General features: G+C 46.4%; 1 protein-coding gene across 9 annotated transcripts in view; it reads right to left on the bottom strand.

The window, feature by feature from the left end:
- LOC147009471 (uncharacterized) overlaps positions 1 to 25,531 on the bottom strand; it is a 95,272-nt gene that overhangs the window by 51,527 nt on the left and 18,214 nt on the right. For 4 of the 9 annotated variants that reach the window (XM_085861868.1, XM_085861866.1, XM_085861873.1 and 1 more), the window contains one exon: positions 16,419 to 21,587. In XM_085861868.1, the coding sequence (XP_085717994.1) occupies positions 20,230 to 21,587 (1,358 nt within the window). In that variant the 3' untranslated portion in view covers positions 16,419 to 20,229. Of the gene's footprint in view, positions 1 to 8,832; positions 9,524 to 16,418; positions 21,611 to 22,000; positions 23,949 to 25,531 lie in introns of those variants that run through there. The other 5 variants (XM_085861872.1, XM_085861871.1, XM_085861867.1 and 2 more) reach the window with 4 other exon arrangements.

Below are 25,531 nucleotides of genomic sequence, written 5' to 3'. Positions count from 1 at the left end.
GCTGCCTGTGTTGGTGGAATTGAGTTGTACGGCCTCTGCTTGCGGGCAAAGAGATCCAGTCTTGCTCCGTCCACACCAGTGGCTGCGCTTGATCTGTCTTACATGAGGACAACGAATCTCTCCAGCCTCTGCAGGTCAAGATCACGAATCAATGTTGGATGCTGGCTGAGATTGGTGAATGTTTCAGAAACATCATCAAAGACGTTCCAAGTCTGCCATGCAGTTTACTTCCCTTTACCGCAGAAGGCAGACATGACGTCACATCCAGTGAACACATGGAAGTATGGGATCCCTCCAGCTTTCTCAGGCCTGATTGCAGAAGCTACCTCATGGACTGGAATCCATCGCGCATTGGCTCCTTGGCCAAAGGCAATCCACATGTTCTCAAGACCTAGCTATTGTTAGGATGGCAGTACAAATATTGCTATGACTAGTACGTCCATGTCATTAGCTTTTATGATAATGGACTTGCTACCATCCGTCGTTGCATCCCTGGTGTGTACAAATATTCGAGTGTCAGCTTCTTCATGACAACATGGAGACACAGCATCCAGTTACTTCCTTGTGTTGCTCATGGCATCTTCTCCTTTTGTGACAATGACTGTGCTTGTCGTCTGTGCTTCACACATCTTTTCCGCAAGGAAGTGAAACAGCTCAGTCTTGTTGCTGTCATCTCAAAGAAAGCTTCTCCATTTACTTGGGGTCTTACTGGTTCTTGTCACTCTTCTTCTGATTCCTTGCCCCCTTTTCGACCTTGCCTCAGACTTCAGACTTGACTTCTTGTACACATCAAACACTACATCCACCCTCTCGCACCTGGCACCATATGATTCCACCTTTGGGATGATGTCTTCTTTGGCATAGTCATCAAATATCTTTGAAGTGCGTGGAGGTAGGGCATTGATAAGTGCTGAGTCATCAATGATGACTGCATCTCCCCTTGGTTCTCTGTCTGGGATGCTCACTTGTGCTTCAAGAATTTCAGCCAGCTGTGACTTCCGACATGTATGAAGCTTGCCGCTGTCGAGATGTCTTCCGCTGAGAGATGCAGGGTGTGACTGATTCTCATGCTTGAATAATTCTTGCAAGTCACACTGCCTGTTCTGGCATGAGATAAACAGTCGTGAGAACAGTTGACAGTCGTCTTTCAGGACTTTCTCCTGAGAACTTCCCCCAGCTTGCTCTTGTTTCAAGAAAGAAACAATGTTTTTCTTGATTGGATGATAGAAAGGACATTCACCTTCATTCTGTAGTCCTTCATTCTTCCTCTATCCCACCAACTTCGTCAAGTCTTACAGGGTCTAGCTTGATTGGTAGTGCATTGAGTGAGTGAAACAGAGGAATATTCCTTGCCAAGTTCATATACCCATCATCTCCTCTTATGGCAGGATTGGCCTGGGGGGACTTTAGATCTTCTTTCTTAACCTCCTGACATAGGCAAAACTTGGTCCAGACAGTGTTCCATGATTTACCAGTAGAACTCGCGTTCATGGCCAGTATGATGTTCAGGATCAAGGGTTTATCCTTTTACCACCCTGTACATGTATAATGGACACTTTCCTGTATGGGATACAACTAGGTATATGCATCTGCCCTACACCTAGTCCGATCATTCATCCAGTGTCATAAGTCCCGTGCGATCTGTACACCATCCACATAACAAAAAACCCTTATCCTTGGCTCGGCTCTCCCGCGCTGGCATGTCCTGTCGATTCAGGTGCTGCTGCCTAACCGATCCGGGGTTGATTAGGCAACATTTGGGACACTAGTAAGTTGTTGCAGTTTGATGCCAACAATGATGCCAACATACAATTCCTACTTAGCTGACACTGAACTCCATGCTGAGTTTCACAGCAGTGATGTCACCAGTGTGCCTTGGTAGTGCCCGACAATCACTCCAAGAAATTCTTACTTGGCGATGAACTGGAAATGTTGATTAAAGGACTTGTAAGTGGCCTGGATTCAATCAGCACATCTGTTTCATCTACTTTGTGCACTTCGAAAATTTGGAGCTAGATGTACTCCATCACACGCAGAGACCTTCTGTGTGCTACCCTCATCTAGTTAAGCCTGCGAGCCAACGCGGTTTACCAGGGTGTGGCCGATGCCATGCACTAGCAACTTATTGGAGCCATAGATGAGAGTTGGGCCAGTGATGAGGACCAGTGCCAGTAGTCCAACCAAGGGATGTGGCTGACTGCTGAAACAAAGGTACTACCTCTAACACTACACACCTACACCCCATGCATAAGCAGCTACTACTACATACATACATGTTAAGTCATGCAAACGTATGAAAATCATAAACAAATCTGCAAAATCAGAAAAAGTGTGTGTCAGGGGGCTTTAAAAACAGGAAAATCCACTCCAGCAGGCTTGAAAACATAGAAATCCACATTTAGAGCATGCAAATCGGACAACTACAAATACTAAGCAAACAGTCAACTTCGGGAGGCAAACTTGGCGGCCATCTTGAAAAATGGCCGGCATCTTGGATTTTCAAATGGCCAATTGGGCAGATTTGATCAGAAAGCCCTGCAGAACAGAAATGCCAAATTTGATGTTTGTGTCGTAATTTGCACGATTTTTCTACTATCTAATACTACACTATTGTACCGTGCTCATGTAAAGACCGCTACACCAGAGTAAGAATGATCCCTTGGTGGATGAAGTGGAACTTGTGGTGTATTTACAGCCTTGCAATATCATATGTAGTGTGGAATAAAGTAGTTCCTGGCCCGCCACTTCCTGTGCCTGTCATGACTTTGTCAAGCTCCACTTAATCCTATCACATACGTAAGAAACTGGCGATGTGGATGGGATTTCTTTGCTGTGGTAAAGTTATCTGAACGACGCTGAACTGCTGTGCAAGTCCAAGGCCCGTTGAGCTTCGCTGGAACAGCAAGACAACGTTGGGGCCTGAAGCGTCGAAGGCCTTGGAACTCAGACTGTGAGTGAGAGCCATTTGTGTTGTTTCACAACGAAATTGCAAGCCATATCGGTAGCATCGAGCCATTTGGTGAAGGGTGGAAAGACTGGCAAGCATATTCGGAGAGGCTAGAACAGTATTTTCTGGTGAATGATATTGCTGGTGAAAGACAGGTGTCAGTATTTCTTGGTGTAGTTGGCAGCAAAATGTACAGGCTAATTTGGAATCTCACTGTGCCAGCCAAGCCATGCACAAAGCCTTATGGGGAATTGGTGAAAATTCTTCAGGATCATTTATGCCCAAAACACAGCATAATTGCATAGCGATTTCGATTCCACAAACGTGATCAGCAAATCACATTCCACAAATGACAGAATCGATCTGTGATTTTGTTGCCAAGTTGAAAAGGTTGTCTCAGCACTGCAACTTTGTGACAATCTAAATGACACACAACGAGACAGGCTCATCTGCGGATTGACAAATGAGAGTATTCAGAAGCGCCTATTGTCGGAAAGTGAGCTTAGTTTCCGGAGAGCTGTTGAACTGGCGACTGCCATGGAAACTGCCTCAAAAGAATCTGTGGAGTTCCGGAATATGGGAGGACCCGGGGTCCAGAAGATGACAACTAAGCCTGGGGTCATGCCATCCAGGTCGCCTGGTGCCAGGCATGACGGAAATTACAGGAGGTCTTGTTTCCGATGTGGAAGGAAACACCACCCTGATACTTGTTATTTTCAGCACGAGGAGTATTATAACTGGCTCTTGAGGGTTATGCTGCAAGAAGATGCAAGACGCCTGGTAAGAAAACAAACACAAATGTACATACTGTGAGTTGTAGCAACAGTGACAGTGAACTGGAAGACTCGCTTGTCGCTAATATTGGAACCAACCATGTCAACAAGCTGGATGTCCTCTGGATTCACCTTAAGGTGGCGGGGAGAAATCTGCATGTGGGGTTGGACACTGGCTGGGCAGTCTCTTTCATTTCATTGTGCGTGTACTCTAAACTAAGAAACACTACAGCTGTACTTCATACTTTCACCGTTGAATGAATTAAACAAAAGGCAAGCTGTGTTTGCAGGTACAGTACAATAAGCAATCCTACATGCTGGATTTGTATATTGTGGACACTCAGGGCCCAACCTTGTTGGGAAGAGACTGGTTGCAGAAGATCAAGCTCGACTGGCACACTGTCAAGTCAATACATGTCGACTCAACGATTTCCGGATCGACTGATGCTCAATTGAAACACTTGCTCAACCAGTACGCTGAGGTCTTCAAGGATGAAATTGGAACTCTGAGAGGCACGAAAGCAAGGTTGAGCTTAACGACTAACAGTAAGCCAGTGTATCACAAGGCTGGGCCAGCTCCATATGCATTATGACCCAAAATGGATACTGAGCTTCAACGATTGGAACAGGCAGGTATTATCTCTGGAAGGGAGATTGGAGTGAATGGGCCTCGCACGTCGTCCCCGTTGTGAAGCAAAATGGAGATATTAGGCTTTGTGGGGATTAAAAGTGTTGATCAATTCCTTACTTCAGGTGGATCAATACCCACTACCATCTGTGGGGGATATACTGGCAACATTGTCAGGAGGAAAGAAGTTCTCCAAGCTTGATTTACGCCAAGCTTAGCTTCAGATGGAAATGGAAGAAGACTCCAATAAATACCTAACAATCAATACACACAAGGGTCTGTACCAGTACAACAGACTGGTGTTTGGTGTTGCATCAGCCCCTGCAGTGTGGCAACGTACCATGGATTGGGTATTGGCAGGAATACCAAAGGTACAATGTCTCATCGATGACATAATCATCACTGGGAATTGAGACGTAAACATTTGCAAGTTTTGAGACTGGTTTGGCAGAGGCTAAAGCAGCACAACCTTCGGGTAAACCCAGACAAATGTCTGTTCTCAAAGAAAAGCGAACCTATTGCACGCATGAAATCACTGCGGGAGAGGTTAAGCAAGACATCTGACAAAATAAAGGCGATAGCTGAAGCACCAAAGCCGAAAGATGTCCCACAACTTCGCTCCTTTCTCGGATTGGTGAACTATTATCATCGTTTCCTCCCAATTGTGTCAGCACTTCTCCATCCGTTGCACCAGCTACTGCAGAAAGGACACACATGGAATTGGACAAAGGCTTGTGAGAAGGCATTTACGGAGGTAAAAACGTTGATCACTTCTGACAGTACTTGGGCATTATGATCCGAACAGACCTTTATGACTTGCCAGTGATGCGCCACCATATGGTTTAGGGAGTGTACTCTCTCATGTCATGGAAGATGTTGAAGAACGAAGATGGTTTCTCTGATGAGGTTAATGACCTAGACACCTTTGCATCCAGGTCATTAACCTCATCAGAGAAAAAAAATACTTGCAGATAGATAAGCAGGCATTGGCTCTTATCTGGGGAGTAAAAAAAAATTCACTGTTATGTTTTTGGCAGGAAGTTTACCCGAGTCACAGACCACAAACCTCTACCATCTGTCCTCCACCCTCACAATAGCATACCAGTGATGACAGCCACACGTCTGCAACGATATGCATTGTTTCAGCTGGACATGACTAAAACATTGACGAGAAGAGTACGACTGATCATAGTAACACAGATACGCTCTCAGCTTCCTCTTGAGATCATCCAGCAATCTGTGGAAGAGGACATTGATGCAGTTGATGTTTTACATGTCACAGATTTAATTACTTCCAGTGACAAGTGATGAGATCAGACGGGGAAACGCAACGTGACATGTAGTTGTCTCGAGTGTTTGAGTCTGTCACTCAGGGTTGGTCTCCACAAGCTAAACAGATTCAACCTTACAACAACCAGAAGGATGAACTGTCAGCCTATTGTGGCTGTCTGATGTGGGGGACACGTGTAATTGTACCCCATATCATTGCGCAGTTGTGTGCTGGGGCAGTTACATGAAGGACATATTGTTACGAATCTGGCAGCCATGAACACTCAACAGCCAGGTCTTAGAGATCAGTTATATCGGTAAGTATGTGTTTCTTGGTCGGGTCCCGTCCTATGTTTAATGGGTGATTAATTGTACGTGCGCTGTGAATTATTTTATAGTTAAGATTTTTACACCACCAACGACAACAACGCCCATCTTTGCTTCTTCACCACCAACAACTACAGCTACTACATCCACAACAACAACGCCACCTTCCCGCACTCGACCGGTCGCATTATGCACGTGTTTTTGGCTGAGGAAGTTGGCGGAGCCTCCGTCGCCTCGGGTTGAAGCTCCGCTCCGAGGAGGGGCAGAGAGCGTTTCCTCCAGCCAATGAGTGGAGGGCGAGCACCACACGCACACCCCAGCCAATCTGGAGGCCGCCACGAGTCGCCTGACAACCGACCGTCCAATCAGGAGGCGAGTGGCAGGGAGAAGAAGCCCCTCCCTCCTAAAGAGGAGGAGTGTGGTTGTCGGGACCAGCGTTCAGGAGACGGAGATCGTGGCATTTGCCGAGCAGCCTTTCATCGTGTGTGAGACATTTCTTGTGAGAAAGGACATTTCTATTCAGACATTTCCAACCTGGCATCCAAGCCATTGAGTGGTTGTCGACGAGGGCTCTGCAGACGGTCGTGGTCATGGACTTCGGGTCGCGGGTTCGAGTCCCACCATGGTGGTTCGAGTCGGTGTGACCGCACGGGGTGGGACAGGTACCCCGGCCCGGCCCTATTGAATAGATCCACGGGGTCCAGTTAGTGTGTGTGTGTGTGTGTGTGTGTGTGTGTGTGTGTGTGTGTGTGTGTGTGTGTGTGTGTGTGTGTGTGTGTGTGTGTGTGTGTGTGTGGGTGTGTGTGTGTGTGTGTGCGCGCGCGCGCGTCCGTGGGCCCCGTCTGTTAAGTCGAGCTGTTTAAGTGTTTTCTTTTCATATTACATTTCTTTTATTCGTGATAACTCTGCTCTGTGTCTCCCTCCCCGATTATTGTTATAAATACATCCCTTTTGTTTAATGTTCCAGGTCGTTTCTATGTTTCTTTCATTAGCTTGGCATGCTGTGTATTGAGAGATAGCGAGGGTAAATTGTTCATTTGGTCCGGCACGACTCTGGCAACTCCGCTCGGTTACGCCGGATCCGAGTCGTTACCTGTGACTCGGATCGGACAGGGTCGGCCGAGGGAGTGGTTCCCCGGTAGTTAGACTGCGTGGGTATTTAGGTACATTGAAATTAGGCAATTAACCCTACCCCACACCGTCGAAGTATTGGCGACCACGGTCCTTTAAGTGACCCGTCGGCTCCAGAGTTATCCGGGGTGATGACCTATACATTCCGGGTGGTTCGGTGGAGCCGACTCTACTGCTCCCTCTAGCGGTCGTGCTCGCCACCGAGACCCGGCCCCACAACAATATTGGGGTAGTAAAGATGAAGGCATTAGCACGTAGCTACGTATGGTGGCCCTCAATTGATAAGAACATCGAAAAGATAGCCAAGTGCTGTGATGGGTGTCAGCTCCATCAGAACGTGCCACAGGTGTCACCTTTGCATCAATGGGAGTGGCCCTCAGGCCCATGGCAGAGGATACACGTGGATTATGCTGGGCCGCTTCCTGACACTGTGTTCCTGGTGGTGGTTGATGCACATTCCAAATGGCCAGAAATTTATGTCATGAAGTCAACTACATCACAACAGACCATCATCGAACTGCATGAGATATTTGCCGGAAAGGTGTACCTGAACAGCTAGTATCTGATCATGGTCCTCGGTTCACATCGGATGAATTTCACGTCTTCATGAAATGAAATGGAATTAAACACATTCGGTCTGCTCCTTAGCATCCAGCCACAAATCCAGCAAGGGAAGAGAAGGGCACCAATGAAGCAGAGTTAGCCCGTTTCCTGATATCCTACCGGAATGCGCCTCATGCACCAACCGGAGAGAGTCCTGCAAAGATGTTTCTTGGCAGACCACTGCAAACAAGATTGGATGCGGTCAAACCTGATATCAGAAAAAGGGTCAACGACAGACTTTTTCAACAGGCCCTTGGTGGAGGTAAAGGCAACATGGGTGAATTTCTGGTAGGACAGCCTGTTCTTGTGCGCAACAACCATCAGGACCACAAGTGGATAACTGGTGCTACAAGGTCGAGACGGGGGGGGGGGGGGGTCTCGTAAATTACGATGTTGCAGTTGGACTCTGCACTTGGAAATGGCATGTGGCCCAAATGCGGGATTACCGGGCGGAGCTGTGAAGCTCAACCATTCCAATTAGCAGACCTTCCTGTAAGAATGAAGTCAGAGGGGGTCGGGTCAACCATGATGACACCTGCACCAGTGGGAGCGTTTCCCGCCGAGACCGATGCTGCATCGGATGCCGACAGATGCCGCGTCTCAACCAACCGAGGTAGCTCTGGGGACAAGGCGGTGTCCGCAGAGGAACCACCAAGCCCCAGAGAGATTGGATCTGTGAAGGGAGGAAATGTGGTGGATTTACAACCTTGCGTATTGATATGCGGGAGACCACTACTTCGGTACGACACTTAGCACCTCATGAGGGTGTTCGCGTTCCTACGACACTAATAATTACAAGAAGAAACATGTAATCATCCGTACCACGAGCTTTGGTGCCAGGTGTTGGATTAACGGTTAAAGTGGTCGACTTCAGATCTTAGGGTCTTGAGTTGGAGCCCTTGTCGTGCCGTGAAACACCAAATGGACCTGACTCCACCCGTCATCCTTCCGAGGTCGGCAATATGAGTACCACTTCAGCCTTAACTCAAAACAGGGGGCACTGCATCAGCGGCACTGCTGCGCTCACAGCAGTGATGCAACCAGCCATCCAGAGGCTGCGTACGAAATAATAATAAAACACGAGCTTTAGTCCTTACGAATATGTTTAACCCCCCCCCCCCCCAGAAATCTGCACAACATATGCTTCCACTCACAATTTGCTCTTTCGCTGTGCGTATCCCGGGGACACGGATCCACGCTTTATACATGCAGGATTCTTCTTCTTCTTCTCTTTTAATACAACATTTTTTTTTTACTTCTCTCCATCGTCATCTCACCCCCACAAGAGTGTATTACTAAGCCGTGCTTCCGGCTTAAAATGTTCCGAAAAAAAATCATTCTGCACAAAAATATCCAACGCTGAAAAAAAAAAAAAACCAACCAAAAAGACGGTTGGACAAACCAAGCTCGAAGATACACCCCCGTTGGTATTTTGAATTGTTGTTGATTGTTGTTGAAGTTTTTCATCGACCGGTGGTGCGTTCTCAAAGCAAGAAGCTCGCTATCGCGAGCCACGCGGCTTGCTTTAGTACAAAGCGCTCAAGGAAGCACTCCAACGGAACGGAGCGCTCGGCACCGCTTAACAACATGGCGGGTCTTCGATGGGAAACAATGCTATTGTGACGCTCGGAACAAACAAATGCTCTCAGCCGTCGTTTTTCAGTTTTACTCGATCCTCTTGTGACAACAACTTCCCTAAACGAATGTATTGTGTTAGCAACGGCTACAGAGTACGAGGAAGAGGGGAAAGAAAATAAATAATTTGGGGAGTCAGAAGGAGGAGCCCTCTGCCGAGCTTGTCTGTGAACACCCCACTACACATTTGAGGGAAGGGGATGGAGGGGATGGAGTTGCATGTTTTTATATCTTGAACAATTAGGAAGAAAAGTAGAGTAAAATTAAAGTATGAAATGCACGTTTCAATAATATTATGATGATTCATAACAGGGCGATGAGTAGTATCAATAAGAGAGTTCTGCAGTTCCCATTTTACATGGAGGTGGAAGGGGGGTTAAGGGGAAAAACTTTTTGACCATGCCCCCAAAATACCTTGCCCATTTCTCCCTAGGAGATTTCCAGAAGTCTATTTTTTTTTCAGACATATCCCATCTGTCTCTATTCCCCGACGCGAATCCCCAAAGGGGCACAAGCCCTGGTCCTTTTGACGAATAATATCCCATTTGAACATTTGACTATAAATTTCTCTCTTTCCACAAATCTCATCTGTTTCATGAGTTCATTTGTGGATTGACTGATATCTCATGAACAATGATCTCTCCCCCCCCCTTCCTGTTCAATGAGTTCTTCTGTTTTATAAGCCTTGCCAGACCAATGTTCCAGCCTGTCCCATTGCATGCGTTTACCAATCCCATATTTTACATTGAAGTGAATGGGGGAAAAACTATTTGACCACCACCCCCCCCCCCCCAAAAAAAAATCTAACCTCTTTCTTCCACAGGGATTTATTTTTAGATTTTTTATTTCACATGATTATCTCATTTAAAAAAAAAATTCCATCTGTATCAAAATAAAGACCAATCACTGCACCATAGTCCCAAGAAGGACACCAGACATAAAACACACACACACACACACACACACACACACACACACACACACACACACACACACACACACACACACACACACACACACACACACACACACACACACACACACACACACACGGTGTTTCAGAAAGATTGATCCAACTTTGACTTCCTGCAATTTCTTTGTTTTTTTTTTGACCTGCACCGTTTTCCTTTTCGGGGTTTGGTGGTATTATTGTGGTATTTGTTCCCTGGGAGTTCCAGCTCTGTAGCTCAACGATGCCATTGACAGTGAAGCAGAAGAAAAAAAGTGGTAGCTCTGTGATATGAGACTAAATTAGAGGAAGACACCCGCCGGAGGTTCTGCCGGAAATACGACCTCAGAACACGTGATGGACCCACGAATTGTTCCATTCAATGTATTGTGAAACATTTTAAGCACAAGGGTACAGTGCACAACCAGAGCAAGGGCAACAGTGGCAGGCCAGCATCAGTAACCAAGAGCCAAGCCAACATCGACGCCGTGAGGGATTCTGCAGTGGTCATGTCAGGTATGGGAGCATGAGCCGGAGCAGCGCGTCACTGCGTCCACTTTCCGCCGGTACTACAGGGACCTCCGTCTGGCCATCCCCCAGGAATATGCCTGGCCCATCCCCATCTCCTAGAGATGCTGATCAACTTGTTACAACCATGAGGCACGTGGCCAGCCCATTGGCCTCCTCCACTCATGAAGTGAGAAGGACCAGCGTCAGGAAAACGAGCCACATGTTCATACAGCCGCAGCTGATGCTCACGGACTTTGCAGGTAACAAATCTCATTTGAGTCTCTCTCAGCAACTGCTCATTGGACACAAAGTCCAACCAGCGATGGCCAAGGTTTCTCCGAAGAGACCTGGTACCAAAGGAATTAAGTCGCCATCTCAGATCCCTGCTCAGAGTCCAAGTCTCACATCAGCAGAGCAGGACTGGAAGCATCAAGACTCGGACTTTCATCCTCTTGCATAGTTACCGGCAGCGCCACACCCCATGATCCAGTGAATCCATGACTCCCGAGGTCACACCCTGACGTCTATTGACCTCTGGCTCAAAGCCAGGAGAGATGTGAATATCACTGCCAAGGTAAGTGAATCTCTCTGTGACCTCAACATCCTCACCACAAACAGGTACAGACAAGACGGCAGCATCCAAGATGTCAATAAAATCCTGGATCTTAGTTTTGACCCAGGAAACCCGTAATTCCAGTGTCTCCGACTCTCCACTCAGCACCTTGAGGGCCCCCAAAAGGATATCTACAGTCTCCGCAAAGATGACTGCATCATCTGCGAAATGAGGGTCAGAGATCTTGACATTCCCAAATGATGCACCGCGGCCCGATCTCTCTGACATCCTCTCCAGAATCCAGTCGAAACAAGCGCTGAAAAGTGTGGGGGCCAGTACACACCCCTGACGATCTTCAGTAACAACTGGAAATAAGTCAGAGATGGTACCACCTCGTCTCACAGCACTCTCAGTACCAGAGTATAGTTCAGACATCTGCAGTGGACAGTCCCAAGAAGTTCCACCGCCAATGCTCCCCGAAGCTCAGCATCAAACCACCATCAGACCGGCATATCCTCACTAAGGAGCTCAACCTTTTCCCATACATCATTACAATTCGGCATAAATTCAGTCAAGATGACATGAGAAGCAGACTTGATATGTGCAATTGGCTCAGTGACAGGATGGAGTGGTACCCAAACTGGATCAACCTGAGCTGGTTCAGTGATGAAGCCCATTTCCACTTGAATGGTGCCATCAACAAGCACAACATTTTCTGGGAGGCAGAATCACCTGAGGAGATCACTGAGAGGTAACTGAAAGGGCCTAAGGTCACATGCTTCTGCACCTTAAATGCCAGATTGGGAACGCTCGGGCCTTACTGGTTTGAGAATGACAACAGCAGGATGGTGACTATCAATGGTGAGTGCTACTGGGCTGTGCTCCAGAAGTTCCATAATGATCTAGCCTAAAAGGTCAACCAAAACCAGCTCAGCATGACCTGGTTTAGGCAGAATGGTGCACCCCCACATTCAGCTAGCTGGTGACACTATCACTTTCCTGCGGCAGCTCTTCACAAACCGCCTCATTGCCCTGGGTACCACTCATGACTGGGAACCCTATAGCCCAGACGTGAACCCTCTGGGCTACTGGTTCTGAGGAGCTGTTAAGGTGTGTTGTTGTTGTTTTTTTTTTTTTTTTTTTTTTTTTTTCTCTCTCTCTCTCTCTCTCTCTCTCTCTCTCTCTCTCTCTCTCTCTCTCTCTCTCTCTCTCTCTCTCTCTCTCTCTCTCTCACTGCCACACTGGATGATCTGAAGCAGGAGGTGTCAGACTACCTCCAGGTGGTGCTACATAAGACTTTCAGGAAAGTTGGACAGAACTTTGCAGTCAGGATCAATGCCTGTCTGAACCGACCGCGGAGGCTGATTAGTTTATGTTTTGTATCCCACAGATAGGCTGGATCTGGATTTGAACCTGAACTAAAATTTAATTGGCTTGTTCTTGTCACCGAACCAACTCACCCAAGTTTAATCTGAATCTGTCCATAACTTTTTGAAATATTCTGCTATACATCCTTTTAGCCCTGTCACTCAATGGTGAAGAATCATTTTAAAAAATTCAAGGATCCAGATCCAGATTCGGATCTTCACCAAAGTCGAATCAATTATTCGCTGTTACACACCCGACCTGCCCACCAAGTTTCGGCCGAATCAGTCCACAACTTTTTGAGATATCCTGCTCCATGTCGTTTTGGCCCTTTTTCACGCAATGGTGAAGAATCACTTTAAAAATTCAAGGATCCAGATCCAGATTCGGATCTTCTCCAAAGTCAAATCAATTCTTCCTTGTTACATGCCCGACCTACCCACCAAATTTCGTCTGAATTCGTCCCCAACTTTTTAAGATATTTTGTTCACAAACAAACAAACAAGAAAAGATGTCATGCAGAGCATGATATTTGCAAAATCCATCAATCAAATTTGACCTCAATAATAATTGGTGGTTGAACTCAATGACAAATATGCAACTCCGCTTCAAATATAAAGTCAATCACATGAAAAATTGACAATTTTAGAAATTCGGCCTATGTTGACCTCAAAAATAATTGCTGGTTGAATTCAGTGACCTGATATGCAAATCCTCTTCAAATTTCAAGGGAATGGGATGAAAATTTAGGATTTTAGAAATGTCACGTAAGTTGTTGACCTTTGCCGATGTTGACCAATTTTGACCTCAAAAAAAAGTTGGTGGTGGAATTCAGGAAGCTGATATGAAAATGCTGTTCAAATTTCTCGTCAATCGGATGAAAATTGAGGATTTTAGAAACCTGACAGATTTGTTGACCTTTGGCCTATGTTGACCTTTTGACCTCAAAAACAACAGGCTTCTTGCTTGTGCCAAACTCTACCATGTGGTAAAGTTTCGTGAAGATCGGTTTACATTTGTGACCTGTAGGCAATTGACAGACAGACAGACAAGCCGGTAGGCAGACATGGGTAGTTGACTACTCAATAGAACCGGACACGATGGGCCCATTCGATGGGGGAATGACCTGAGGATTAAGCACAAGAAAATTCATGATTCCAGCTTCAAGGGTTAATGCTGCAGATTGTTTTTTGTTAAAATACCCCCACATTTAGAGGTTTTTCAGCCGTTGCTAGGCAACGGAGGGGTCCATAGCAACGGTTCTTTCTCACACATAACGAGGACATACCATGAACCTACCATACCAGTTTCATGTATATCTGACTCATAGTCTCTGAGATATAACGAACTTCGTTTTTTTATTGTTTTTGACCAGGGTTCATTCAAAGTCTATCTTCTCCGACAGTTTTCATAGGATCCGGCTGGAAATTTTTGACAATATGGCTGAATGTACTGCCCACAGTCGCTTGTGGCCCGATTTTTGAAAAAAAAATTTTTTTAATGATTTTTCTAAAATTTCAAAGTCCCGTTGCTAGGCAACGGTGGTGTCCATAGCAACGGTTCTCATTTGCACACAACTAGGTCATGGTATGAACCTACCAACGAAGTTCCATCGAAATCGCCATTGTAGTAAGTGAAATAACCATTTTAAATACTGATAATAAGGGTAGAAAAAAAAATCTCAAAAACTTTTTTTTGAGATTTTTTTTTGACTACATCGACTTCCAAACAAACAGACAGAATAACAAAATCAACTATCCAATATACTTGCAAGTAACAAACAGACAGACAGGTGTAACAACATAACTTCCATCCACCTTCGGTGGTGGAGGGAATAACTCCATTCAACAGAAAGTAAATACAATTGTTTTTGATCATAAGGATGTTTAAGCAAGGTCAATAACACCAACATCATCAACTATATAATCTTTCTCTTCATCATCACTTTCTCATTTAACTCTCCCATCTGGTATTACTTTTGAAACGAGTGTTGCTCTAAGAGTTTTTGATTCTTTTTTTAACTCATTAAGAATCCCTCTTTGTTCTAATTTATTTCTGTAATTCATCAAGTCTTTTTCTAATTTCACTGATTTCCATATTTTGATATTTATTCATCCTCTCTTTTTTTCCCCATCTTCCTCTTTAACTTCTGCCTCCTCAACGGTCCTCACAACCCTTCTTCCACCACTTTTACCCCACATGATATCAAACATATATTCATGAGTTTTGAGATATTCTTGTAACCAAAATTATTTTTTCATAATAGGAAAGCAATAAGATTTATTCTGGATTTCTAAAAGAGATTTATATTTTATTAACTTTAGAACCTTATATCATTATTTAGCATTTTCATGAAATCCACGTTTGTCGGTTGAATCAACATCAGTATAAAGCCAGCACTTTATTGAAAAATCTTCCATTTTCATGTTGTAAAACATATTTATAAAAAGTACCGAATACCCTTTTCTTGTAGGAGTGCTTGGACGCCAAAATTATAATTTTCTTCAAGTCTTCTTCCTGTCATTTATATAATCCAAAATTTTTATATTTCAGAAATAAATGATAAATTAATGAGAGGAAATATCCCCCCCCACTTTCCAAATGTTAAATGTTAAAATGTTATTGTTAAAACATCTTGTTTTAATGTTATTGTTAAAATGTTTAAAAAAATGTTATTGTTAAAAAACAAATGTTAAAACATCTTCCAAATGTTAAATCGGTTTATGTCACTTTACTTTTAATGTGAAATTTCTTCTTATGCATCTTCATCATATAAACTATGGAGAAACTGCTATTGATGTTTGCCTGATTAAATTGTTTTATTTACTGTTTGTTAAGGGTGGAGGAGATCCTTGAGAGCTAACGGCAATCCATATCTGGCGCCCAACTGTATCTGTGGACATCCCCCTGTCGTTGGGTTACTTTTTTTTTTGGAGGTTGGTGGCAGGATTTGCATTCCGGCCACCATAAAACACTTCATTCCGCAATACCCACAAATACAAAGAAATTTGAAAACCCACTCCGTGGGAGTACCTCCTGTGCTGCTGCCCATTGAAGGGCAGCTCACCGGATGACGGGATTGGGGCAAAGCCTTCGGGACCCACATTCCTTGGTAAATTCATAAATTAACTCATTAAACAGAAAAGACTTGTGGATAGACAGAAACTTATCGTGAAATGTCCAAATGAGATATTATTAGACAAAAAGGCCTGGCGTTCGTTCCCTTTGGGAATTCACCTAAGGGAAAATACTTCTTCCTTCGGCTGCTCCCGTTACGGGTCGCCACAGCGGATCATCCGTATGATCCGCATAGTGATTTGGCACATGTTTTACGCCGGATGCCCTTCCTGACGCAACCCTGGTCGCCTCTTACGACACAGGGATATGGTACACCTATTTTAACCGGGGTATACACCGGCCCAGTACACTGGCACTCACTTCGCCGACCTCGGAAGGATGACAGGCTGAGTCAACCCCCTGGTGTATTAATTCAGTGGCCGAACGGGGCTTGAACTCAGGACCTTTTGGATCCCAGGCCGCTGCCTGAACCACTGCGCCAACAGCAGGCTTACCTAAGGGAAAATACATAGATGGGATATTATTAGTCAAAAGGCCCAGGGCTTGTTCCCTTTGGGGAGTCGCCCAGTCCCAACATGAGACAGCAGTAGAGTTCTCCAAATATAATTAATGAAGAAACCAAAATTGATGAAACACGCACAAGAGGCAGATGGGTTGAACACATTTATTACCTTTTTAAAAGGTATATTTACAAAGAATATGGGAGAGAAAAAAAAGTGTACGGGACGAGCAGTTTGGAACAAATCATGTGAATCAACAGACACAAACAGGGAGATGGGGGCACACAAGCTTATGAACAGGGGAATAAGAAATAAATAAAACCTAACCCACACTAGGTGCCACAGATCACACTTGAACAAACATAAAAATTGCAGGCAAGAACTTTCCTTCGGCACAATGTGCAGGATGGAAGGCAATGATGCAGCCCATTATGGAAGCCAGTGAGGAAGTAAGCCGCTGCCAAAGTGCGCCAGTGACGAAGTAGGCCAGCAATGAAGTCAGCCAAAGATGAGACTATCCAGCCACGAGGAGTGCCAGCGATAATGAGCAGCTCGGTACATGCACTCCAACACCCTTGTGATCCTCATTCATTGGCACCTGTTCTTCACCCTCCTTTTGCATGCAGGGAGGTTTTGCATTTTGCATGGTGTGTCCTTTCTCTTGGCAGCTCCCTTCTGGGCGGAGTCTGCTTTCAAGGCGGCCCCAGTAAAAATAAATGTCTTTTCCTGCTTCCAGGCCCGAAAGCGCATTTCGTCACCATGGCTTACACAAATTGGCCTGAGAGATTGTGACAGCATATTCAGAGCGTGTAACACGTGCGCCTTTTTGTGATGGGAAGTCCTCACCTGATGCCGCTCACAAACAAGAGGTGTTTATGCATACAATATTACCCTATCTATAAATTACAAAGGCTGCCTTCTCAGCATCACAAGTAACAAAATGACTGACTGACAGGTCACTGTTGCATGGCAATAAAACCTACTCAAATCACATGGACCATGTTACACTTAGAACAAATCTATCTATGGAATCTACTCCCACCCTGCCCCCCGCCCTTTTCCATATAAAATTAAAATGAGTACAATACATGATGTTCTGGGAAACTTAAGCAAGAATTGCATTGTAAAGGTATGTGTGCACACAAACTAATTTAAATTGAAACTAATTACCTCTGCCACTGAAGGTGGACGGATGTCATGTTTTCATTCCCGTCTGTTTGTCTATCCATGAGCAGGACATCTCAAAAAGTTGTGGACGGATTCAGACAAAATTTGGTGGACAGGTTGGGTGTGTGACGAGGATGAATTGATTACATTTTGGTGAAGATCCAGATCAGGATACCAGAATTATAAAAGTGATGATTCACCATTAAAAGATAAGGCCAAAAATTATATATAGCAAGATATCTTAAAAAGTTGTGAAAATCCAAAAGCAGGATCTATTCCACCCTCATTAACCAACTTCCCATCCCTCCGCAATCCCTCCGTCCAAATTTCCAGTTTTGGCTCTTGAGAGTTCCCTTTTGTATCCATCTTGTCCACCCTATGTATCCTCTCCTGCCCCTCATTCCTTCCTGCACCCATTGTTTGTCCAAGTCTGCCTCTATTTTGACCTTCAACGCTGCATTTTTCTGGATACATCGTCAGGGCTCGTGGAAGAGTTAGCACACTGAACGGATCAGGATGTAACCAACAAAAACAGGAAGCAGAAGACGCATGCACGGGAAAAGTAAACTCTGAGGAAAAGTGGAAAATTAGGAGGGATTTTGGTTGGGTTAACGGGGGTAGAAAAGATAATCGTTTTGAATTGGGGACGATCTAAGATAGTGGTAAACGGCTGTCATGAAGACCTGGAGGGAACAATGAGATTGAAGGAGATATGTAAGTTGATTCCACAGTTTGGAAAAAAGAAAAAAAATGAGTGTAGGTGAGCAGTGATCCTGGATTTAGGTAGTTTTATAAGAAGAAGGTTGATGGTGGACTCTGGGAGGGGGAGGGGGGGTTATGGGAGGATGACAAACCACAGAAAGGGCAGATGGTGCAAGACCAGAAAGGAAGCAGTATAAGTCAGAGAGACCACCGACCCATAGTATCTGCGATGGCAAAGTGATAAGCCCATTGAATCAGCTTCAGCGTGGGAGATTCCAATGATCTTGAAGGCTTTGGTTTCCACAATGTCAAGCTAAGCAAGATTTGGAGAGCAAGGCACAATGTCAGACTGTATCAAAAGCATGAGGTATGTCAAAAGAGACAGTCCTGAACTCATGTCTGACGTTGAGGGCTTCCATCCATGGTTGGGTGAGTAGAAGCAGCATGTCCAAGGTGGAGTGACCTGGTCTGAAACTAAATTAGTGATCAGAGATGAGGTTGTTAGGTCTGTAGTTGAGGCGATCAGTTTTTGCACCTTTTTTTTGTGCAATGCAGTGATGTCGGCGGATTTCGAAGCAAATGGAAGATGACCGAGAGCAAATGACGGGTGAAAAGTGCAGAGAGATGATGTGCAAGACGAGCAGAGCAGGTTTTTAGCTCACCTGGAACATAGTTCCGGGGAGCTTATGGGATGGCGCATCGTCCGTCCGTCCGTCCGCAAATACTTTCAACTTCTGGGAAGTTAAGCATACAATTTCGATGAAACTTTACCACAACGTTCATCACCGATGTAAGTACCAAAGTTTGTTCATGGCATGAAAAAAATTTCACACGTATTTCACACGTATTTACTTTCTTCTCCATTACATATTTTGTGGGTCATCCATGCCTACCAGTGGTTCCCTGGTTATCTTATCCAGCTGCTACCAGGTGAGCACACAGGGGTATTGCCCCTATGTTTATGGCATGTCAACTGATGCTGTCCGGTCCAGTATCAGAGTCAGAGCCGAGGGTTTAAAGAACCTTCTCAGGTGCAAAAGACAAAGAGTACAGGAGCAGTTAGCAATGACAGGGAAGGATAGGTACCACTGAGATTGAGGGGTTTGGGAGAGAAGAATTGGAAACAAACAAAGCATTTAGGCATTCGGCCTTCTCATGAGAGGAGTCGGCTGTGGTGCCATTTGAAGTGAGGGAAAGGATGGAAGGTACTGTTTCGTTCAGTGTACGAATACTAGCCCGTCCACAACCCTCGACTATGTAAACAAAAGAAAAAGTGTTACTGTTCATCGTAGAGAGGCATTTCAGCTAATCAAGTAAAAGCCCACAGGGCTGCACACCCTCAATGTTGGCTCTCTGCTCAGTGTGATAAAAAGCCATTCTGATTTTTCATGTGCGTGTGCATCTTTCCCACAACATTTTTCATGTGCATCTTCCCCAAAAGGAACCACGACTCATGAACCCAGCCGACTCCTTAAGCATACTGCGCCCAACAGAGCCTTCCGTGATACTGAAGCATCAAACTTCTCCACAATAACGAATAACAAATCATGGACCCCGCTGTCTCCTAATCCATGCTGTGCCCAACGCAGCCTTCCCCAGTACTGAAGCATTAAATGTTCTCACAACAAGGAACCACAACCAAGCAGTCTTGGACTCACAGACCAAGTTGTCTCCTGATCAGTGCTGCACGTCCGGACCCTGCCTCCATCCCCGAAGTGGCGACGATGCAGACCCGCGCGACCTCCATAGTGGCCTCTGGACTATGCTCCGTCTTGGTCGTGAGTGTGTGAGTGTGTGTGTGTGAGTGTGTGAGTGTGTGAGTGTGTGAGTGTGTGAGTGTGTGAGTGTGTGAGTGTGTGTGTGTGTGAGTGTGTGAGTGTGTGAGTGTGTGAGTGTGTGAGTGTGTGAGTGTGTGAGTGTGTGAGTGTGTGAGTGTGTGAGTGTGTGTGTGTGAGTGTGTGAGTGTGTGAGTGTGTGAGTGTGTGAGTGTGTGAGTGTGTGAGTGTGTGTGTGTGTGTGTGTTTTAAGCTAATGTTATTTACCCACTATTAATCGTAATGTAATGCTACTGCCCCCTTCTTTGGCTAGTTTCTCATTCGCCATTGTGAATTCTCATGTGTGTTTTAAGGTGAGACGACTGAATAAAAGATTTTGCGCAAACTGTGCATTTGTACGGGCGTTTTCCACTGTGAATTTTCATGTGTGTTTTGAGGGTGGATGACTGATTAAAAGACTTTCCACAAACTGTGCATTTGTAGGGGCATTCTCCATTGTGAATTCTCATGTGCGTTTTAAGGGTGGATAACCAATTAAAATATTTTCCACAAGTTGTGCATTCGTACGGGCGATCTCCATTGTGAATTGTCATGTGCGTTTTAAGGGTGGATGACCGATTGAAAGATTTTCCACAAGTTGTGCATGTGTACGGGCATTCTCCATTGTGAATCGTCATATGTGTTTTTAGGGTGGATGACCAATTAAAAGATTTCCCACAAATTGAGCATTTGTATGGGTGTTCATCATTGTGAATTCTCATGTGTGATTTCAGGTGAGATGGCCGATTAAAAGATTTCCCGCAACTTGTACATTCATGTGGGCGTTCGCCGTTGTGAACTCTCGTGTGTATTTTAAAGGTGGATGAATGACTGAAGGATTTTCCACAAGTTGTGCATTTGTACGGGCGTTCTACATTGTGAATAGTCATGTGTGTTTTAAGGTTGGATGAACGATTAAAAGATTTTCCACAATTTGTACATTTGTACGGGCGTTCACCATTGTGAATTACCATGTGTGTTTTTAGGGTGGATGACCGATTAAAAGATTTTCCACAACTTGTGCATTCATATGGGCGTTCTCCATTGTGAATTACCAGGTGTGATTTTAGGTGAGATGACCGATTGAAAGATTTCCCACAAACTGTGCATTCGTAGGGGCGTTCTCCGTTGTGAATAGTCATGTGTGAGTTTAGGTGAGATGTCTGATTAAAAGATTTCCCACAATTCATGCATTTGTATGGGCGTTCTCCATTGTGAATTATCATGTGGATTTTCAAGCTGGATGAATGACTGAAGGATTTTCCACAATCTGTGCATTTGTACGGGCGCTCTCCGCTGTGAATTGTCATGTGCGTTTTAAGGGTGGACGATCGATTGAAAGATTTCCCACAATTTGTGCATTTGTACGGGCGTTCACCGTTGTGAATCCTCACGTGTGTTTTTAATTGGAATTGCCAGACGAACGATTTTCCACAAGTTTTGCATTTGTATGGACGTTCACCTTTCTTTCCTTTTTGAGCCTTGTGAAAATTATTCTCTGCAAGTATTTCCGTAATTGGTTTGTCTTGTTTGTAAAAAGTCTGTTTGTTTGTTTCAGTTGGCAAGTCCTGCGGGCGTGTGGCTGCGCCATTCATAACAGTAAGTGCAGTCTCCCTTGTAGATTGCATGGATCCATCTGCAAATGCAACATCACATGACCTGTAAAAAAACATCATATTCAGTTCAACACTCGTAACATCATTCTGACAAACGTATACACACATGAATAATTGTATATATTGTTACGGTTGTGGGGGTAGATGGAAGAATTTATTTGGGAATTTAGCATTGTATAGAGTTGCTTGGTCCATGGACGAGTAGAAAGCATCTTGATGTAGCTAAGTTAGGGAATCTGTGAGCTAAAGTGTTACGTGTCACCACACGAGTGGTGGTGCGGTGTTAATTAGCCGAGGGAGTAAGAATAAGTTCTCCAGAATGTAATTGCCCTCTGTGATATTTCCCTAAGTTTTTTTTATATTTCAAGATCGGCAATAAAAGGGGGGGAGGGACGCATCCCTGATACGACAACAAACGGACAGGAAGCCCCACCTTCCCAGGTTTGGTGCATGCAGGCCACACCCCGGAGGCGGAGGATTGTGAGACGGAAGACGCCTGAAGAAGAAGAGGGTGTGGGAGGCTTCAACTGCATAGAACGGGAGATCGGTGTGATCGAGGTCGAGGGCAGGCAGGCCTGCGCACTGGTGGATTGTGGAAGGCTTCCGTCTGGAGATCGGCAGAGCGCACACATGGGGTCAGTGTGAGGAATGCAAGAGGTGGATGGCGCTTTTGGAGAGAGGAAGGTTGGCACATTGTGAGCCTTCATATGGAGGGCCGCTTGCGGATTGCCTGGCGTGCGTCTGCCCTGCTACTACAGAGGCACCATTTTGCATGCGTGTGCCCATGCTGGTAGAAGTGCCTCAAATCCAGTTTGACAAGGATCAGCTCTGGGCCAGGCTGAGTACAACTAGTCTTTAAAAGGAGGGTTTTTATTTTTATTTTGTTTCCGCATCGTCCGTATTTGCGTCCCGGTGTATGCCCCGGTTAGAATAGGTGTACCATATCCCTGTGTGTCGCAAGAGGCGACCAGGGTTGCGTCAGGAAGGGCATCCGGCGTAAAAACCTATGCCAAATCATTATGCGGACAACAAAACGAATTTCCATACCGGATCGGTCGAGGCCCGGGTTACCAACGACCGCCACCGGTACCGGTGGTCAGCAGGGTACCAGTGGAAATTGTGCTACTGCTGGGCGGAGGAGGAGAAGGAGACGGGGAAGGCGAGTCCGGAGGCAGTGGGAGAGGGGGAAGGGTAGAAGTGTGCAGGTGAGAGTTGGAACTCTGAATGTTGGGACGATGACTGGCAAAGGGCGAGAGTTGGCTGATATGATGGAGAGAAGAAAGGTGGACATACTATGTGTACAAGAGACCAAGTGGATGGGGAGTAAGGCGAGGAGCATTGGAGGTGGTTTCAAACTATTCTACCATGGTGTGGATGGGAGGAGAAATGGTGTCGGGGTATATTAGAGGGACAGCGCAGGTAGGACGGTTTGGAGACAAAGTGAGAGAGGCGAGATTGAGATGGTTTGGACATGTGCTCAGGAGGGAAGCGGAGTATATCGGGAGAAGGATGTTCATGAATACGGTGAGGGTGAACATGCGGGTGGTTGGAGTGTCAATGGAAGATATGGAGGATAGAGCGAAATGGAGAAGATTGATCCGCTGTGGCGACCCCTAACGGGAGAGAAGGAGGAGGAGAAGGAGAAGGAGAAGAAGGAGAAGGAGAAGGAGAAGGAGAAGGAGAAGGAGAAGGAGAAGATCGTCCGAGTTTGCGTCTGTGTGTGAGGCCTCAACTGTAGGAGTTATTTATTTCATACCATTTTTATTTCCTTTTGAATTATCGTCTTGTAAATATTTGTGTATGTTCATTAAATGTGTTTATTTTGAAGAAACTGTATTAGTGTAATTGTCGTGCGTTCACGGATAAACCCATTGTGCTGTCCTGGTGCAGTGCTCCTGTGCCGAACTCCTTCGCCCATCTGCCATTGCCCTCCGCCATGCCCTTCGAGCACGTGTTAAAATCTCTGTCAATCAACATGTCCGCCTCCTCTTAATAAGGAACCGCTCGGCCATCCGGGGGCTGTCGGTGTTAACCACCCGGCACCACAATTTGGGTTGGGGGTTTAACTTGGGTCGGCCACCCCCGTGACAATATGGATTCGTTCCACTGCAGAAATGTAAAAACAATATTCTTGATACAAGTATACAGTTGAGTACTGTGAAAAAGTTTGGGTTTTTACAATGATATTCATAATTTAGGTTTAGGATAAATTCATCCAATATTCATCAGTGATAAGTCATGTGCGTTTATTATTGTAAACTAGCAAATACCACGCATCGCATCACTAATGGGAATATTAAGAGACGGGTGAGAGAAAGATGGGTGAGAGAGAAAGGGGGGGAGAGAGAAAGAGGTGCGAGAGAGAGAGGGGACGGGAGAGAGAAAGAGGGGACGGGAGAGAGAAAGAGGGGACGGGAGAGAGAAAGAGGGGGCGGGAGAGAGAAAGAGGGGGCGGGAGAGAGAAAGAGGGGGCGGGAGAGAGAAAGAGGGGGCGGGAGAGAGAAAGAGGGGCGGGAGAGAGAAAGAGGGGGCGGGAGAGAGAAAGAGGGGCGGGAGAGAGAAAGAGGGGCGGGAGAGAGAAAGAGGGGGCGGGAGAGAGAAAGAGGGGGCGGGAGAGAGAAAGAGGGGGCGGGAGAGAGAAAGAGGGGGCGGGAGAGAGAAAGAGGGGGCGGGAGAGAGAAAGAGGGGGCGGGAGAGAGAAAGAGGGGGCGGGAGAGAGAAAGAGGGGGCGGGAGAGAGAAAGAGGGGGCGGGAGAGAGAAAGAGGGGGCGGGAGAGAGAAAGAGGGGGCGGGAGAGAGAAAGAGGGGGCGGGAGAGAGAAAGAGGGGGCGGGAGAGAGAAAGAGGGGGCGGGAGAGAGAAAGAGGGGCGGGAGAGAGAAAGAGGGGCGGGAGAGAGAAAGAGGGGGCGGGAGAGAGAAAGAGGGGCGGGAGAGAGAAAGAGGGGGCGGGAGAGAGAAAGAGGGGGCGGGAGAGAGAAAGAGGGGGCGGGAGAGAGAAAGAGGGGGCGGGAGAGAGAAAGAGGGGCGGGAGAGAGAAAGAGGGGGCGGGAGAGAGAAAGAGGGGGCGGGAGAGAGAAAGAGGGGGCGGGAGAGAGAAAGAGGGGGCGGGAGAGAGAAAGAGGGGGCGGGAGAGAGAAAGAGGGGCGGGAGAGAGAAAGAGGGGCGGGAGAGAGAAAGAGGGGCGGGAGAGAGAAAGAGGGGGCGGGAGAGAGAAAGAGGGGCGGGAGAGAGAAAGAGGGGCGGGAGAGAGAAAGAGGGGGCGGGAGAGAGAAAGAGGGGCGGGAGAGAGAAAGAGGGGGCGGGAGAGAGAAAGAGGGGGCGGGAGAGAGAAAGAGGGGGCGGGAGAGAGAAAGAGGGGGCGGGAGAGAGAAAGAGGGGCGGGAGAGAGAAAGAGGGGCGGGAGAGAGAAAGAGGGGGCGGGAGAGAGAAAGAGGGGCGGGAGAGAGAAAGAGGGGCGGGAGAGAGAAAGAGGGGCGGGAGAGAGAAAGAGGGGCGGGAGAGAGAAAGAGGGGCGGGAGAGAGAAAGAGGGGCGGGAGAGAGAAAGAGGGGCGGGAGAGAGAAAGAGGGGCGGGAGAGAGAAAGAGGGGCGGGAGAGAGAAAGAGGGGCGGGAGAGAGAAAGAGGGGCGGGAGAGAGAAAGAGGGGCGGGAGAGAGAAAGAGGGGCGGGAGAGAGAAAGAGGAGGGAGAGAGAGAAAGGGGTGGGAGAGAGAGAAAGGGGGGGGAGAAAAATGGGGAGGAGAGGAGGGAGGGGGGAAAAAGAGAGAGAGGTGGGAGGGAGAGAAAGTAAGTTGGAGAGAGAGTCGGTGGCGAGAGAGGGGGCGAATGAGGAGGGGTGGGGTAGGGGGGAGAAAAATATGAGGGAGGGAGAGTGGGGGGAGAAGGAGGAGGGACCGAGAGTGAGCGAGGGGGAGAAGCAGGTTGGGTGAGGTGGGGGTGAGAGAGGAGGAAGGGGAGGGAGAGGAG

The sequence above is a fragment of the Eptatretus burgeri genome, chromosome 17 (genome assembly GCF_056783735.1).
Source record: "Eptatretus burgeri isolate ZD-2024b chromosome 17, Ebu_testis_v1, whole genome shotgun sequence".
Classification (NCBI taxonomy): Eukaryota; Metazoa; Chordata; class Myxini; order Myxiniformes; family Myxinidae; genus Eptatretus; species Eptatretus burgeri.
Note: the sequence above shows the minus strand (reverse complement) of the source record. Positions and strands in the feature narration are given on the sequence as shown.